Genomic DNA, 17,336 nt, shown 5'->3' with positions numbered 1-17,336 from the left:
GGTGGGAGGGGAGACATGGAGGTGGGAGGGGAGGCATGGAGGTGGGAGGGGAGGGTGGAAGGGGAGGCATGAAGATAGGAGGAGAGGGTGGCAGGGATGGAGGTGGGAGGCATGTAGGTGGGAGGGGAGGCATGGAGGTGGGAGGGGAGGGTGGGAGGGTAGGCATGGAGGTGGGAGGGGAGGCATGGAGGTGGGAGTGAGGCATGGCAGAAAGCACTCTGGTATAGATGGTCTGTTGGCACGGTGACATGAATATCAGTAATGGAGGAGGAACACAGTGGAGTGCTATTATAATAACCCATTGGGATAGTAAACACATTATAATAACCCATTAGGATAGTAAACACATTATAATAACCCATTGGGATAGTAAACACATTGTAATAATAATAATTTGGTGGGTACCTATATGTTTCCTGCTTCACATGTGGAAATGATTTTTTTATATGTCAACTCCCACTGAGACACCCTTGGATAGTGGGGGTCAATGCCAGGGTCACGGCCAGGATCAGCCACTATCAGCGGTGACACTGGAGCAATTATGGTTAAGTGCCTTGTTCAAGGGCACGCCGGCAGATTTTTTTCACCTTGTCGGCTCGAACTCGAACCAGTGACCTTTCGGTTACTGGCTCAGCGCTCTATCCACTAGGCTATCTGCCACCCAAACATATCATAAACATACCATAGTAGTACTGTAGTAGTAACTGTATACAGTATATTACTGTGGTTGTAACTAGTAGTAACTATATATATATATATGCATATATATGAATATATATATTATTGTGGTTGTATCTAGTAGTAACAGAACCCTGCTGCTTGTTATTTTTTCACAGGAATCTATCAAAGAAGTATCAACCGAAGAAGAACTCAAGAGAAGAGGAGGAGAACAAGTGAGTTTGGCACCCAGACACAACCACAAAGTTACTTAAATCACTGTTATATACTGTATTGCATTTGTATTGTTCGTTATTCGGCTATTTCCTCTCATTTGGTAGCTAATGAAGTAGGCCTAATGTTTCTCCCGACATCTGAGCATCTTATAGCACCCTAGATAAGATGCTGTGTCAGGCCCCTCTACGTTGCCCCCTTCTCTGACATCACTTCCTTTGACATGTGACCTGTCAGATACACGTCATGCCGGGCCTTCCTGTCAACGCTGAACGAGCTGAACGACTATGCAGGACAGCACGAGGTCATTGCTGAGAACCTGACCTCTCAGATCATCACTGAACTCTCACGGTACCTCACAGAGCTCAAGGCAGAGAGGAAATCGGTGAGAACACATACACTTCCTGTTTGTATTCTGATCCATCTACTGTTTTTGTGCGCTATATATTTTATATATATCTATATCCATCCATCCATCCATCCATCCATCCATCCATCCATCTTCCTGGTCTGTTTCTCAGTATTCTGTCTGTTTATATCTCTGTGTATGTTGTTCCCTCTCTCTGTCTCGCTCTGTCTTTACATCTATTGTTCTCTCCTACACTTTTTACCCTTAAACATACAGTTTACTTTATAGACAGTAAAACTAGGCTGTAGCCAGAAACCAGGCACATTTGCCCACAGGAAAGAGAGAGAGAGAGAGCCAGGCCCATCCCCTCCGTGTGTGTCACGCCCTGACCTTAGAGATCCCTTTTATGTCTCTATTTTGGTTTTGTTATCGTTTATTGTTTTGTAGAGGTCATTTCAAATAAAAGGAAATGTACGCGCACCACGCTGCACCTTGGTCCAGTTGCAGCGAACCGCACAAAGACATGCCACTGGGCCAACATGACTCCATGCCTGCGTCTCAAATGGCCCCCTATTCTCTAGGGCTGTGGTAAAAAGTACTGCACTATATAGGGAATATGGTGCCATTTGGGATGCGGTCTATGACTCCTTTATATGGAACAGATCATAGACTTCCCTATCATATCTTATCATTAAGAGTTGATTTTTCTCTTATAAACCACCTGGCAATGATGCATGGAACATACAGTATATTTAAACTCTGAACTCACGTTTTTCCTTCCTATTATAAAGTCATTTGTTAGAGCAGGAGAGGTGCAGAATGCAGCATTAACACAGTAATAGTATCTTAGTTAGGAGGAAAAAAGAGAACAGAAAAGAGGGGCTACCTTTTAGACATCAACCTTCGTCAAAGAAGAGGGGAAATTACTCAACTGGAAAATGAGCAGTTTGTCAGAAAAGCCATCACAACCTCTCATGTCACGGAAGCTCAGCGAGGGGAATCCATCGTAGAAAACTGCAAAGAGCAGGTTGCCAGTGGTTGACATGACCTTTCAGACTGACCTCTCTAAGCATTTGTATACACACCGCACAGTCAAGAACAAGCAGCAAAACTGTATGTCCTCCCTCCTTACCTTTAAAAGACCACGTCAGGAAGACAGGAAACACTAACGGATTATTGATTCATCCATTTTCCTCTGAAAGCTCATTTAGAACAACAAAGAGGGCAGGGGAGATTTCTGTCTCTGGGTTTGTTTGAAGAAGAATCCTCAGGCCCTCAGGGTTTGCACTGGTCTGTTGGCTCTGGCTCTGGTTTGTTCCATCCTGGCTTGGCTTGGCCTGGTTCTGGCCCCGGGTCTGGGTCTCTGTCTGTCTAGTGTCTTGTCTTGTGTTTGGCACTGCTTCCAGAGGATTGCCCCTCATTCATTCGAATGTTCCCCCTCAGACTATCTGCAAAATGCTACTGTGGCCTACACACACACACGGTATCCATTCACTCTGTTCCAGCCATTATTATGAGCTGTCCTCTCGGCAGTCTCTACCATACGTGTTAAGAGAAGGAATCAAGAGATGCTAGAACAAGGAGTAACCAGTGATACAATAACCAGTGATACAATAACCAGTGATACAATAACTAGTGATACAATAACCAGTGATACAATAACCAGTGATACAATAACCAGTGATACAGTAACCAGTGATACAATAACCAGTGATACAATAACCAGTGATACAATAACCAGTGATACAATAACCAGTGATACAATAACCAGTGATAAAAAACAACAACATTGGAACTACTGTTGCTCGTTACCCGACACATCCCATTCCTTCCTGACGGATTCTATGGTACCAGTTATGTTGACGTAGATCTGTCCACAAGAGATTATATCAGCTCTATACCAACAAATACCCTTCATCCAGAGATAGTAGGCTCTCTGTTAAGCAACATTAAAGTGGCTTTTCCCTCCCTGACTCAATTCCATAGCTTTTGTCAGTTTATTGGTTTGGAGGGCAGTTCATGAGTTTTATCTGTATGATGGTGATGACTGACCCTGTGTTCTCCTATTCATCTATAGTCTGTCTTTGTTACTGTCACATATCACTATCGCATAGTTCCCTCTATTATGGAACCAAATTGTGTCAGTCTTTGACTGGTTCGTTGGCACATGGAGACAATGTCTGGCGCTCAGTTTTGGCTCTGTTTGTTCAATGTTGTCACAGTTTGTTGTTGGTCTACCAGAGTACTACACGATAAGAATGCTTCAAGCATGTGGATTTTGTGTTTTTTCCTTGTGCTTCCAGGAGAAGTTGTCAGCCTGATGGGCTGTGATCTGGTGGTCAGCCTGATGGGCTGTAACCTGGTGGTCAGCCTGATGTGCTGTAACCTGGTGGTCAGCCTGATGGGCTGTAACCTGGTGGTCAGCCTGATGGGCTGTGACCTGGTGGTCAGCCTGATGGGCTGTAACCTGGTGGTCAGCCTGATGGGCTGTAACCTGGTGGTCAGCCTGATGGGCTGTAACCTGGTGGTCAGCCTGATGGGCTGTAACCTGATGGTCAGTGTGTCACTCTGTCTAGCAGCCAACATCCTTGTCGTTGTCATGCCAAACACACAGCAGAAAGAGACTGGCACAGCCTGTTGTGCAGTGCACCTGTGTTGTGACTGTGTTGTTGAATATTGTACTGTACAGTATGTCAGTGCATGTCGATAATATGCAAAGGTCGAGAGCTACACATGCTCATTCATCATTTCTGATTCTATCTGTGTCTGTTACTAGTTTGCTTGTAGTAACAGTGCTGGATATATAAAACATCTGAAGAAGCAGTCTATTATAGAAACAGGTGGCCTTGTTCAGAGAGACCCTCTATGGTAAACGTTTGGCCCAGAGTAAGTAGCCTATTATTTATACTGCATGGTTATTTATTCAGCTGTGCGAGGACAGGAATACGTTCTGCCTCTCTTCAATCAATCAATCAATCAATCAATCAATCAAATGTATTTATAAACCCCTTTTTACACCAGCTATACAGAAACCCAGCCTAAAACCCCAAACAGCAAGCAATGCAGATGTAGAAGCACGGTGGCTAGGGAAAACTCCCTAGAAAGGCCAGAACCTAGGAAGAAACCTAGAGAGGAACCAGGCTCTGAGGGGTGGCCAGTCCTCTTCTGTCTGTGCCGGGTGGAGATTATAACAGAACATGGCCAAGATGTTCAAACGTTCATAGATGATCAGCAGGGTCAGATAATAATAATCACAGTGGTTGTAGAGGGTGCAACAGGTCAGCTCCTCAGGAGTAAATGTCAGTTGGCTTTTCATAGCTGATCATTAAGAGTTAGAGACAGCAGGTCTCTTGTAGTCTTTCGCACACATGTAATCATTAACACACACCTTCATAGTCATAAACACTAGTCATCAGTATCTAGCATAGTCATTTGTTTTACAATTGAAAGATCTGCAGACAGACAGGATCGTCAAGTTCCTGTCTATGACTGGCCCTCCTGGGAGGCTTACAGGAGCCTACTGGCCTTTCATTGGGACAGGACAGGACAGGTTAATCTGTCTACAGTACAGAAGGAGAGGAGCAATAATTGAATGGCTGAGGCTATGAATACTGAGTTTTCGCCCCTGCCCTCTAGAAATGTATTTGTCAAATGTAAGGATCCGAATCACGTTCTGCGTGTGTGTTATTAACACACATTCTCTTTACTCACCCTCTTCTGAACCCTCAACCAATATGATCGATATGATGATGTAGCCCCTGTCTGTCTCTGACGCATATTTCTGAACCGCTGCAATTCAAACGAACGTTCCAGAAATATATATGAAGGGCCGGCTACAACTTTCTCTGTCTGTTAGAACGGATATTGCTGTAGCACAAGCAAGACTCAGTCTTCACATTGCATTGGGGCAAAACAATTAGCGTTTTGTGTGATGATGTAATCTTTATAGTTATGCTGCCATATAGCCAGGAGTCAATGTTTTCAAAGGTGATGGAAAAATAACATGAAATTGCTTGCCTGTGTCTTACTTGTGTGTTATGCTGTGTAGGCTACACAGCTGGCCTAAATAGCTGCATATAGCACCCCTCCTGAAAAAAACATTAAATTGCTTGACAACCTGTTTGTGTCATGCTTATGTTTGCAATAGCCTACTGTTACAGCAGACAAATAAATGTTTGTTGGAACTGTTTTGTGTACAAGTGGCAGCGGAGTGACTGAGTACTGAGCAGCAGCTTAAAGGAGGTAGGCTAGTGGATCCTGCATGCGTAGAAATCTCTGTATTTTCCGCAACAGCAAGTCGGGTTCCAGACAATCCTGAACCGCAGCCACTCCTTAAATGAATACGCTCCATTATTTCCACAGTTATGGAGCTTGTTTTGTACTGTAACCTCCCTCCCTCCTCCCCTTCCTCAACCCTTCCCATTTCTCGCTGGTTGAACCCTCGGTAAGCCCAGCTCTGGGGGGCAAGGAAGGAGGGCAGGAAGGGAGGAGAGGCGGATCAGGGTCGAGGTCTCCTGTTGTCTCCTCAGCCCAGACAGACCCAGACCCCATTCATAAATGACGGTGGCCCTCGATGAGCTAAACATGAGGGGTAGTGTTTCACTCTGTTTTCATAGCATCTGATGTGTTGGTGCAGACACACTGGGGGATGAATTGTGGGTCTTTATATCAGTCAGTCAGTCAGAGTTAGTGTGTCTTGCTAAGGTTGCATAACCTAGCTGCGCTTGGGTCGCTAATTCTCCAGACCTGACAGTGAAAAATGTGCACCTGCGCACTGATTAAATAGCAGAGAGACACACACAGAGGTCCACAGAGTAGCTCAGTGTGGAAGAAGAAAGTGTTCTCGTGTGTCTCCCTGAGAGCTAGTAAAAACATGGAACACATCAAATGGACAGCACAGACCATTTCACTGGAGAGAGAACAATGTAAGATAAAGAGAACATTGAAGAACAGTTTGTCTTTTTCTGACCTCTGCACTATCGTGTCATAATAGGGAACTACAGTGGCAAGAAAAAGTATGTGAACCCTTTGGAAATACCTGGATTTCTGCATAAATTGGTCATAAAATGTGATCTGATCTTCATCTAGGTCACAACAATAGACACAGTCTGCTTAAACTAATAACGGGTGGAAAAAGTGAAACCTTGGATTTAATAACTGATTTAATAACTGATTTAATAACTGGTTGACCCTCCTTTGGCAGCAATAACCTCAACCAAACGTTTTCTGTAGTTGCGGATCAGACCTGCACAACGGTCAGGAGGAATTTTTGACCATTCCTCTTCACAAAATTGTTTCAGTTCAGCAATATTCTTGGGATGAACAGCTCTCTTGCTGTCATGCCACAGCATCTCAATCGGGTTGAGGTCAGGACTCTGACTGGTCCACTCCAGAAGGCGTATTTTCTTCTGTTGAAGCCATTCTGTTGTTGATTTACTTCTGTGTTTTAGGTCGTTGTCCTGTTGCATCACCCAACTTCTGTTGAGCTTCAATTGGCGGTCAGATAGCCTAACATTCTCCTGCAAAATGTTTTGATTAACTTGGGAATTCATTTTTCTGTCGAAAGCAGCCCCAAACCATGATGCTCCCTCCACCATACTTTACAGTTGGGATGAGGTTTATGATGTTGGGGTGCTGTGCCTTTTCTTTCTCTACACATAGCATGGTGTGTTCCTTCCAAACAACTCAACTGTAGTTTCATCTGTCCACAGAATATTTTGCCAGTAGCACTATGGAACATCCAGGTGCAGTTCTACAAATTTCAGTGCAGCAATGTTTTTTTGGACAGCAGTCGCTTCTTCTGTGGTGTCCTCCCATGAACACCATTCTTGTTTAGTGTTTTCTGTATCGTAGACTGGTCCACAGAGATGTTAGCATGTTCCAGAGATTTCTGTAAATCTTTAGCTGACAATCTAGGTTTCTTCTTAACCTCGTTGAGCATTCTGCGCTGTGCTCTTGCAGTCATCTTTGCAGGACGGCCACTTCAAGGGAGAGTAGCAACAGTGCTGAACTTTCTCCATTTATAGACAATTATCTTACCGTGGACTGATGAACATCAAGGCTTTTAGAGATACTTTTGTAACCCTTTCCAGCTTTATGCAAGTCAACAATTATTAATCTTAGGTCTTCTGAGATCTCTTTTGTTCGAGGCGGGGTTCACATGTGGCAATGCTTCTAGTGAATATCAAACACATTTTTTTTGAATTTGTTTAGGGCAGGGCAGCTCTAACCAACATCTCCAATCTCGTCTGATTGATTGGACTGCAGGTTAGCTGACTCCTGACTCCAATTAGCTTTTGGAGATGTCATTATCCTAGGGGTTCACATACTTTTTACAACCGACACTGTGAATGTTTAAATTACATATTAAAAATAGGCAAGACAAATATAATCATTTGTGTGCTATTAGTTTAAGCGTACTGTGTTTGTCTATTGTTGTGACTTAGATGAAGATCAGGTCAAATTTTATGACCAATTTATGCAGAAATCCTGGCAATTCCAAAGGGTTCACATACTTTTTCTTGCCACTCTATATCAGTCTGTTTGGGAGTTGTTTTTCTCACACTCACTGTGTGCACCAACAGCACCATATACATGTATCTTGAGGAGTCGGCCTCTACACAGAGCTGGGGCACGGTTCTCTCTGGACGGGCCAGGGCAAGGAGAGGGAGGGAGGCCAGGGTGGAGAGAGAGAGAAGACCCCTCTGATCCTCTTGCCCGGTCCGTCTATTCTTCTCCAGTCCCACAGCTCCTACCATAATACACATCTTTCAGAGAGGATGATGATTGGACTAATGAGTCTTGCGTGGTGTGTGTGTGCGTGCGCTTGTGTACATGTGAGAGAGAACCAAGGAGTGTGTGTGAGAGAAAGAGAGGACATGTAGTCGTTTTGTGTCACGGGAGAGTCAGAGTGCAAAGCTTGGAAGCAAAATAATCTAACTTGTGACGGTTTCAAGGCTCTATACAGTGTTGTGTTTTTGCTCTCTTCACAGCCACATTCATTGGTCATGCTTGGCTGGTGGCTATGGTACCTGGAGCCAATCCATCCAGCCAGAGCAGGGTCATGTTAGGCTATCTCTGTATAATGGTTCACTAGTCTGCTCTCTACTGTACCAGGAGTGTAGTGGGCAGGCATGGACAATGACTTTGTCTGGGATAAGAAAACATGTGTCCAAGTAAAGGGCTGCCAACTGAACCTGGCATCACAAGACAAATTATTTCAAAATCTCTTCTACCTGACTGGGACTCAACCCATTTTTTTAAAACATTACCCCAAATCATTACTCCCTGGAGCCCCAAGCCCTGGCAGTCACATGTTGCTGTTCTGAGGAGGTGAGGAGAGGGGAAAGAGGGAGGTAGGAGAGGGGGGTAGGATGAGGGGAGGCTTTGTTGGGGAGATCAAAGTGGTGTTTCCTTAACTATACGGGCTGGATGGACCTGGGCCAAGAGGATCGCTGCAACAGCCTAGTCCAGAAATGTAAATATGGACAGATAGACTGGCAGACACTGAGAAGCACTGTCTGTAGACCATGTTGCCCATACAGATGCCAATATAGTCTATGTTCTCACCAGAATACCTGCAGCATACCACCCTGCATTCCACTGCTGGCTTGCCTCTGAAGCTAAGCAGGGTTGGTCTTGGTCAGTCCCTAAATGGGAGACCAGATGCTGCTGGAAGTGGTGTTGGACAGCCAGTAGGAAGCACTCTTTCCTCTAGTCTGAAAAAAATATCCCAATGCCCCAGGGCAGTGATTGTGGACATTGCCCTGTGTAGGGTGCTGTCTTTCGGATGGGATGTTAAACTGGTGTCCTGACTCTCTGTGGTCATTAAAGATCCCATGGTACTTATCATAAGAGTAGGGGTGTTAACCCCAGTGTCCCGGCTAAATTCCCAATCTGGCCCTCATACCATCATGGCCAGCAAATCATCCCCAGCTTCCAATAGGCTCATTCATCTCCTCTTCCCTGTAACTATTCCCCAGGTTGTTGTTGTAACTGAGAATGTGTTCTCAGTCTACTTACCTGGTAAAATAACGTTAAAATATATATATACAGTGGGGCAAAAAAGTATTTAGTCAGCCACCAATTGTGCAAGTTCTCCCACTTAAAAAGATGAGAGAGGCCTGTAATTTTCATCATAGGTACACTTCAACTATGACAGACAAAATGAGAAAAGAAATCCAGAAAATCACATTGTAGGATTTTTAATGGATTTATTTGCAAATGATGGTGGAAAATAAGTATTTGGCCAATAACAAAAGTGTCTCAATACTTTGTTATATACCCTTTGTTGGCAATGACAGAGGTCAAACATTTTCTGTAAGTCTTCACAAGGTTTTCACACACTGTTGCTGGTATTTTGGCCCATTCCTCCATGTAGATCTCCTCTAGAGCAGTGATGTTTGGGGGCTGTTGCTGGGCAACACGGACTTTCAACTCCCTCCAAAGATTTTCTATGGGGTTGAGATCTGGAGACTGGCTAGGCCACTCCAGGACCTTGAAATGCTTCTTACGAAGCCACTCCTTCGTTGCCCGGGATATTTTAGATCCTTCAAAGTAGCCATGATGACAGCTTTGCCTTGATGACAGCTTTGCACACTCTTGGCATTCTCTCAACCAGCTTCACCTGGAATGCTTTTCCAACAGTCTTGAAGGAGTTCCCACATATGCTGAGCACTTGTTGGCTGCTTTTCCTTCACTCTGTGGTCCAACTCATCCCAAACCATCTCAATTGGGTTGAGGTTGGGTGATTGTGGATGTCAGGTCATCTGATGCAGCACTCCATCACTCTCCTTGGTCAAATAACCCTTACAGAGCCTGGAAGTGTGTTGGGTCATTGTCCTGTTGAAAAACAAATGATAGTCCCACGAAGTGCAAACCAGATGGAATGGCGTATCGCTGCAGAATGCTGTGGTAGCCATGCTGGTAAAGTGTGTTTCTTGGCCCAATCAAGTCTCTTATTATTATTGGTGTCCTTTAGTAGTGGTTTCTTTGCAGCAATTCAACCATGAAGGCCTGATTCAAAATGCAATTTCTGAGGCTGGTAACTCTAATGAACTTATCCTCTGCAGCAGAAGTAACTTTGGGTCTTCCTTTCCTGTGGCGGTCCTCGTAAGAGACAGTTTCATCATAGCGCTTTATGGTTTTTGCGACTGCCCTTGAAGAAACTTTCAAAGTTCTTGAAATTTTCCTGATTGACTGACTTTCATGTCTTAAAGTAATGATGGACTGTCGTTTCTCTTTGCTTATTTAAGCTGTTCTTGCAATAATATGGACTTGGTCTTTTACTTGACTTGGCTTTCTTCTGTATACCACGTTTGCCTTGTCACAACACAACTGATTGGCTGAAACGTATTAAGAAGGAAAGAAATTCCATAAATTAACTTGAAACACCTGTTAATTGAGATGAATTCCAGGTAACTACCTCATGAAGCTGGTTGAGAGAATGCCAAGAGTGTGCAACTCTGTCATCAAGGCAAAGGGTAGCAACTTTGAAGAATTTTAAATATAAAATATATTTAGATTTGTTAAACACTTTTTTGGTTACTACATCATTCCATATGTGTTATTTCATAGTTTTGATGTCTTCACTATTATTCTGCAATGTAGAAAATAGTCAAATTAAAGAAAAACCCTTGAATGAGTACTGTAGGTGTGTCCAAACCTTTGACAGATACTGTATATTTCTACTGCAGTTGGGTCTGAATCAGAAACACTGGGCTTTGTTCTAGAGTGAATAGCATCATATGGTGCCCATGCCTGATAAAGCTGCCTGAGTTCAAATCATACACTTAGAAAACTCCTACAGTACTGTATGCTTAGATATTCCACCACAGCCCTGTCTACTACTGTACTGGAACATTGGATATTCTTTATAGCAGCTTGTTTGGGGAGCAATGTTTGTGTCTCAGTGTCTGCGTCCAAAATGGGACCCTATTCTCTATATAGTGCATTTGGAACAATGTGATTTGTTTATCTTTTATAGACGTCTTCCCCCTAACACACTGTCTCAGTTGCCTCTGCTCTTGCAAACTTCCCTCTGAAATGTTGTCATGGAGAAGAAAATATTTGCTTGACGGAGAGAGTTTGACAGTAACAATGATGTCACTTGTTCCGGTCTTCTCTGTGTCTTGTGAAATTACTTGCCACCTGCCTCTCTCTGTGCGGTGACCTGGAGAGGTAAACATTCTTCTTTACTGTCAGTTATGATCGGCTTACAAACCTGTGATCTTTTAAAGGGGAGTTCCCTTTGGCGCTCAACCTTTAGTATGTTTCAGTTGTAGATCTGAGACACTTGACTACGTCACTGGACTCTCCAATGCATTTCTAGTGGCTCACATCAATCAATCAAATGTATTTATAAAGCCCTTTTTACATCATTGCTGATTATTCAGAGTTAGAGACAGCAGGTGTGGTAGAGGGAGTTCGAGAGAGGAAGTCGGAGGGAGGGAGAGGGAGAGAGATATCATGTCACTGACTCAACCCACTCAAGTGACGCACCCCTCCTAGGGACGGCGTGGAAGAGCACCAGTAAGCCAGTGACTCGGCCCCCGTAATAGGGTTAGAGGCAGAGAATCCCAGTGGAGAGAGGGGAACCGGCCAGGCAAAGACAGCAAGTGTGGTTCGCCGCTCCAGTGCTTTTCCGTTCACCTTCACACCCCTGGGCCAGACTACACTCAATCATAGGACCTACTGAAGAGATGAGTCTTCAGTAAAGACTTAAAGGTTGAGACCGAGTCTGCGTCTCTCACATGGGTAGGCAGACCATTCCATAAAAATGTAGCTCTATAGGAGAAAGCCCTGTCTCCAGGGCTCTGGTATTTTCTGTATATCAGGGTGCTAGTTTCTTATGACAAAGGTTTTTTTGTTTTTATGGGTGCGACTGCATCTAGGGTATTACGCAAGGTTAAATTTAGTTCCTCAGTTTGGTGATTTTTTTGTACTCTGACATCCTTGGGTAGGTAGAGGGAGTCTGGAAGGGCATCTAGGAATCTTCAGGTTGTCCAAGAATTTATAGCACAGCTTTTGATGATCCTTGGTTTGGGTCTGAGCAGATTATTTGTTGCGATTGCAAACGTAATAAAATGGTGGTCCGATAGTCCAGGATTATGCAGAAAACATTAAGATCCACAATATTTATTCCACAGGACAAAACTAGGTCCAGAGTATGACTGTGTCAGTGAGTAGGTCCGGAGACATATTGAACAAAACCCACTGAGTCGATGATGGCTCCGAAAGCCTTTTGGAGTGCGTCGTAGACTTTTCCATGTGAATATTAAAGTCACCAAAAATGTGAATATTATCTGCCATGACTACAAGGTCCGATCGGACTACAGGGAACTCAGTGAGGAATGGTGTATACGGCCCAGGAGGCCTGTAAACAGTAGCTATAAAAAGGGATTGAGTAGGCTGCATAGATTTCATGACTAGAAGCTCAAAAAATGAAAACACAGTCTTTTTTTTTTTGTAAATTGAAATTTGCTTTCGTAAATATTAGCAACACCTCCGCCTTTGCGGGATGCGCGGGGGATATGGTCACTAGTGTAACCAGGAGGAGAGGCGTCATTTAACACAGTAAATTCATCAGGCTTAAGTCATGTTTCAGTCAGACCAATCACATCAAGATTATGATCAGTGATTAGTTCATTGACTATAACTTCCTTGGAAGTGAGGGATCTGACATTAAGTTGCCCTATTTTCAGATGTGAGATATCACAATCTCTTTCAATAATGACAGGAATGGAGGTCTTTATTCCAGTGAGATTGAAAAGGCGAACACCGCCATGTTTAGTTTTGCCCAACCTAGATCGAGGCACAGACACGGTCTCAATGACGATAGCTGAGCTGACTACACTGACTGTGCTAGTGGCAGACTCCACTAAGCTGGCAGGCTGGCTAACAGCCTGCTGCCTGGCCTGCACCTTATCTCATTGTGGAGCTAGAGAAGATAGAGCCCTGTCTATGTTCATAGATAAGATGAGAGCACCCCTCCAGCTAGGATGGAGTCCGTCACTCCTCAGCAGGCCAGGCTTGGTCCTGTTTGTGGGTGAGTTCCAGAAAGAGGGACAATTATTTACAAATTCTATCTTTTGGGAGGGGCAGAAAACAGTTTTCAACCAGCGATTGAGTTGTGAGACTGCTGTAGAGCTCATCACTCCCCCTAATTGGGAGGGGGCCAGAGACAATTATTCGATGCCAACACATCTTTCTAGCTGATTTACTCGCTGAACCTATGTTGCGCTTGGTGACCTCTGACTGTTTCATTCTAACATCGTTGGTGCTGATGTGGATGACAATATCCCTATACTCTCTACACTCTGCAGTTTTAGCCTTAGCCAGCACCATCTTCAGATTAGCCTTAACGTCGGTAGCCCTACCTCCTGGTAAACAATGTATGCTCGCTGGATGATTCTTTTTAAGTCTAATACTACGGGTAATGGAGTCGCCAATGACTAGGGTGTTCAATTTTTCAGAGCTAATGGTGGGAGGCTTCGGTGTCTCAGACCCCTTTTACGGGTGGAGGAGAGACCAGAGAAGACTTGGATTCTCACTCGTTGCTTAATGGGGAGATCCGGTTGAAAGTTTCTGTCGGGCTGACTGAGAAACACCGGTTGAGCATTCCTACAGCATTTCCTTCCAGAAGCCATGGCAAAATTGTCTGGCTGCAGGGACTGTGCAAGGGGATTTATACTACTACCTGTACTTATTGGTGGCACAGACGCTGTTTCATCCTTTCCTACACTGAAATTACCCTTGCCTAACGCTTGCGTCTGAAGCAGGGCTTGTAGCACAGCTATCCTCGCCATAAGGCGATCGTTCTCCTGTATATTATGAGTACAGTGACTGCAATTAGAAGGCATAATGTTAATGGTACTACTTAGCTTCGGCTGGTGGAGGTCCTGTTGAACCATGCCCAGATAAAGCGTCCGTCCGGGGTGAAAAAAGTTGATAGAGGGGAAAAATAAAAAATATAAAACGGTAATTAAAAAGTAAAAACTGTAAAGTTGGCAGGTAGCAAAGAACCGTTAGCAACAAACCTCGCAGCAGCATGTAAACAAGTCTACAAGTTGTGACCGGCTCCAGGGTGGGCCATTCCCTTCAAGAGCTGAAGGAATTCCCCTAAAACAGTTTGAGAACTTCCCCATTTGACTCAGCTTCCCCAAAGATAGTCTGGTTTCCCCAGTAAGACAAGGACGTGAATAGTGACATTTCCAAGGTTCTGTCTAAACCCAGGTCAGTCATATTAACTTCACCAGGGTTTCCCAAACTCAGTCCTGGGGGTGCACGTTTTGTTTTTTGCCCTAGTACTACACAGCTGATTCAAATAATCAACTAATCATCAAGGTTTGATCATTTGAATCAGCTGTGTAGTGTTAGGGCAAAAACCAAAACATGCACCCCTTGGGGTCCTGAGATCTGAGTTTGGGAAAATTTGGCCTAGACATTTACAGATATGTGCTCTAAATAATACATTCGGTAGAAGTTAACTCCTTGTCTTTCTTCTCGTGTGTGTGTGTGTGTGTGTGTGTGTGTGTGTGTGTGTGTGTGTGTGTGTGTGTGTGTGTGTGTGTGTGTGTGCATGTATGCCGGCCGGCGTGTGTGTGCAGAATACAAGAGTTACTGACGGGCCATTTAGATTAGAAGCATTGATACGCCACTGAAATACAAGCGCTGGGCTTTTCATTCTCTATAATAGTCTGTGTCTTTTATTGAACGCCTGGGGAAGACATCGATATTCCACACAGCTACTGAGGTTGAGACCAGCATAGACTGGTGCTTGCTGGGCATAGCTCTCTTTCATTTGTTTCATTGATATCAACTGCTTCAATGAAATGTTCTACACTGTTTTATAATAGGAGTGATACATTCATTATTAGGCCTTTATAACACACCATGTTCTGTCCATTTATGTATCTTTTGAAATGTTCAGAGACAATCCAGAGAAGACTGCAGAGAAACGTGTTCTGCCTTTTGGTCGAGTTGGGCTCTCATTCCTTCTCTCACTCCTTCTCTCATTAATTCCCTGGAGGGGGGAAGGCCAAGTGCGGCCTGTTAGAAAAACACCCAGCGTGTTTACTGAGCATGCCCAGACCGACAGCTGCCATGTCCTCCCTGTGCAATATGCCACGCTTGGCAAGGCTGGCACTGGCAGCCATCTTAGAATCTCTCTGTCGTTCCGTCACTATCTGTGTCTGTCTGGTATCTCTAGATCCTTTCAGTCACTATCTGTGTCTGTCTGGTATCTCTAGATCCTTTCAGTCACTATCTGTGTCTGTCTGGAATCTCTAGATCCTTTCAGTCACTATCTGTGTCTGTCTGGTAGCTCTAGATCCTTTCAGTCACTATCTGTGTCTGTCTGGTATCTCTAGATCCTTTCAGTCACTATCTGTGTCTGTCTGGAATCTCTAGATCCTTTCAGTCACTATCTGTGTCTGTCTGGTAGCTCTAGATCCTTTCAGTCACTATCTGTGTCTGTATGGTAGCTCTAGATCTTTTCAATCACTTATTTCTCTCTCTCTCTCGCTCGCTCTCTCTCTCTCTGATCTTCATCTAAGTAACAACAATAGACAAACAGTGTGCTTAAACTAATGACACACAAATTAATGTGTGTTTCTTTTCTATATTGAATAGATAATTTAAACATTCACCATGTAAGTTGTAAAAATGATGTGAACCCCTAGGATAATGACTTCTCCATGTAGGTTGTAAAAATGATGTGAACCCCTAGGATAATGACTTCTCCATGTAGGTTGTAAAAATGATGTGAACCCCTAGGATAATGACTTCTCCATGTAGGTTGTAAAAAGTATGTGAACCCCTAGGATAATGACTTCTCCAAAAGCTAATTGGAGTGTGTAGTCAGCTAACCTGCAGTCCAGTCAAATTGGAGATGTTGGTTAGAGCTACCTTGCTCTATAAAAAACACTCACAAAATTTGAGTTTGCTATTCACATGAAGCATTGCCTGATGTGAACCATGTCTCGAACAAAGACATCTCAGAAGACCTAAGATGAATAATTGTTGACTTGCATAAAGCTGGAAAGGGTTACAAAAGTATCTCTAAAAGCCTTGATGTTCATCAGTCCACGGTAAGACAAATTGTCTATAAATGGAGAAAGTTCAGCACTGTTGCTACTCTCCCTTGGAGTGGCCGTCCTGCAAAGATGACTGCAAGAGCACAGCGCAGAATGCTCAATGAGGAAGAAGAATCCTAGTGTCAGCTAAAGATTTATTGAAATCTCTGGAACATGCTAACATCTCTGTGGACCAGTCTACGATACAGAAAACACTAAACAAGAATGGTGTTCATGGGAGGACACCACAGAAGAAGCGACTGCTGTCCAACAAAAACATTGCGTCTGAAGTTTTCAAAACTGCACCTGGATGTTCCAGAATATTTTGCACCTGGCAAAATATTCTGTGGATGAAACTACAGTTGAGTTGTTTGGAAGGAACACACCATGCTATGTGTGGAGAAAAAAAGGCACAGCACACCAACATCATAAACCTCATCTCAACTGTAAAATATGGTGGAGGGAGCATCATGGTTTGGGGCTGCTTTGCTGCCTCAGGACCTGGACAGCTTGCTGTCATCGACGGAAAAATGAATTCCCAAGTTAATCAAGACATTTTGCAGGAGAATGTTAGGCTATCTGTCCGCCAATTGAAGCTCAACAGAAGTTGGGTGATGCAACAGGACAACGACCTAAAACACAGAAGTAAATCAACAACAGAATGGCTTCAACAGAAGAAAATACGCCTTCTGGAGTGGACCAGTCAGAGTCCTGACCTCAACCCGATTGAGATGCTGTGGCATGACAGCAAAAGAGAGCTGTTCATCCCAAGAATATTGCTGAACTGAAACAATTTTGTGAAGAGGAATGGTCAAAAATTCCTCCTGACCGTTGTGCAGGTCTGATCCGCAACTACAGAAAACGTTTGGTTGAGGTTATTGCTGCCAAAGGAGGGTCAACCAGTTATTAAATCCAAGGGTTCACCTTTTCCACCCTGCACTGTGAATGTTTACGCGGTGTGTTCAATAAAGACATGAAAACGTAGAATTGTTTGTGTGTTATTAGTTTAAGCAGACTGTGTC

At 43.9% G+C, this 17,336-nt stretch overlaps 1 protein-coding gene across 50 annotated transcripts in view; it reads left to right on the top strand.

Moving 5' to 3' along the window:
• LOC110523375 (formin-binding protein 1) overlaps positions 1 to 17,336 on the top strand; it is a 126,294-nt gene that overhangs the window by 45,589 nt on the left and 63,369 nt on the right. For all 50 annotated transcript variants that reach the window (XM_090234129.1, XM_090234117.1, XM_090234124.1 and 47 more), the window contains exons 3-4: positions 837 to 893; positions 1,129 to 1,276. In XM_090234129.1, coding sequence (XP_090090255.1) covers positions 837 to 893; positions 1,129 to 1,276 — 205 coding nt within the window. The remainder of the gene's footprint in view (positions 1 to 836; positions 894 to 1,128; positions 1,277 to 17,336) is intronic.

Source organism: Oncorhynchus mykiss, chromosome 5, assembly GCF_057628025.1.
Source record: "Oncorhynchus mykiss isolate SJ-2025 chromosome 5, ASM5762802v1, whole genome shotgun sequence".
Taxonomy (NCBI): domain Eukaryota; kingdom Metazoa; phylum Chordata; class Actinopteri; order Salmoniformes; family Salmonidae; genus Oncorhynchus; species Oncorhynchus mykiss.
The sequence above is the reverse complement of the archived record's forward strand: the minus strand, read 5'-3'. Positions and strand labels throughout refer to the sequence as shown.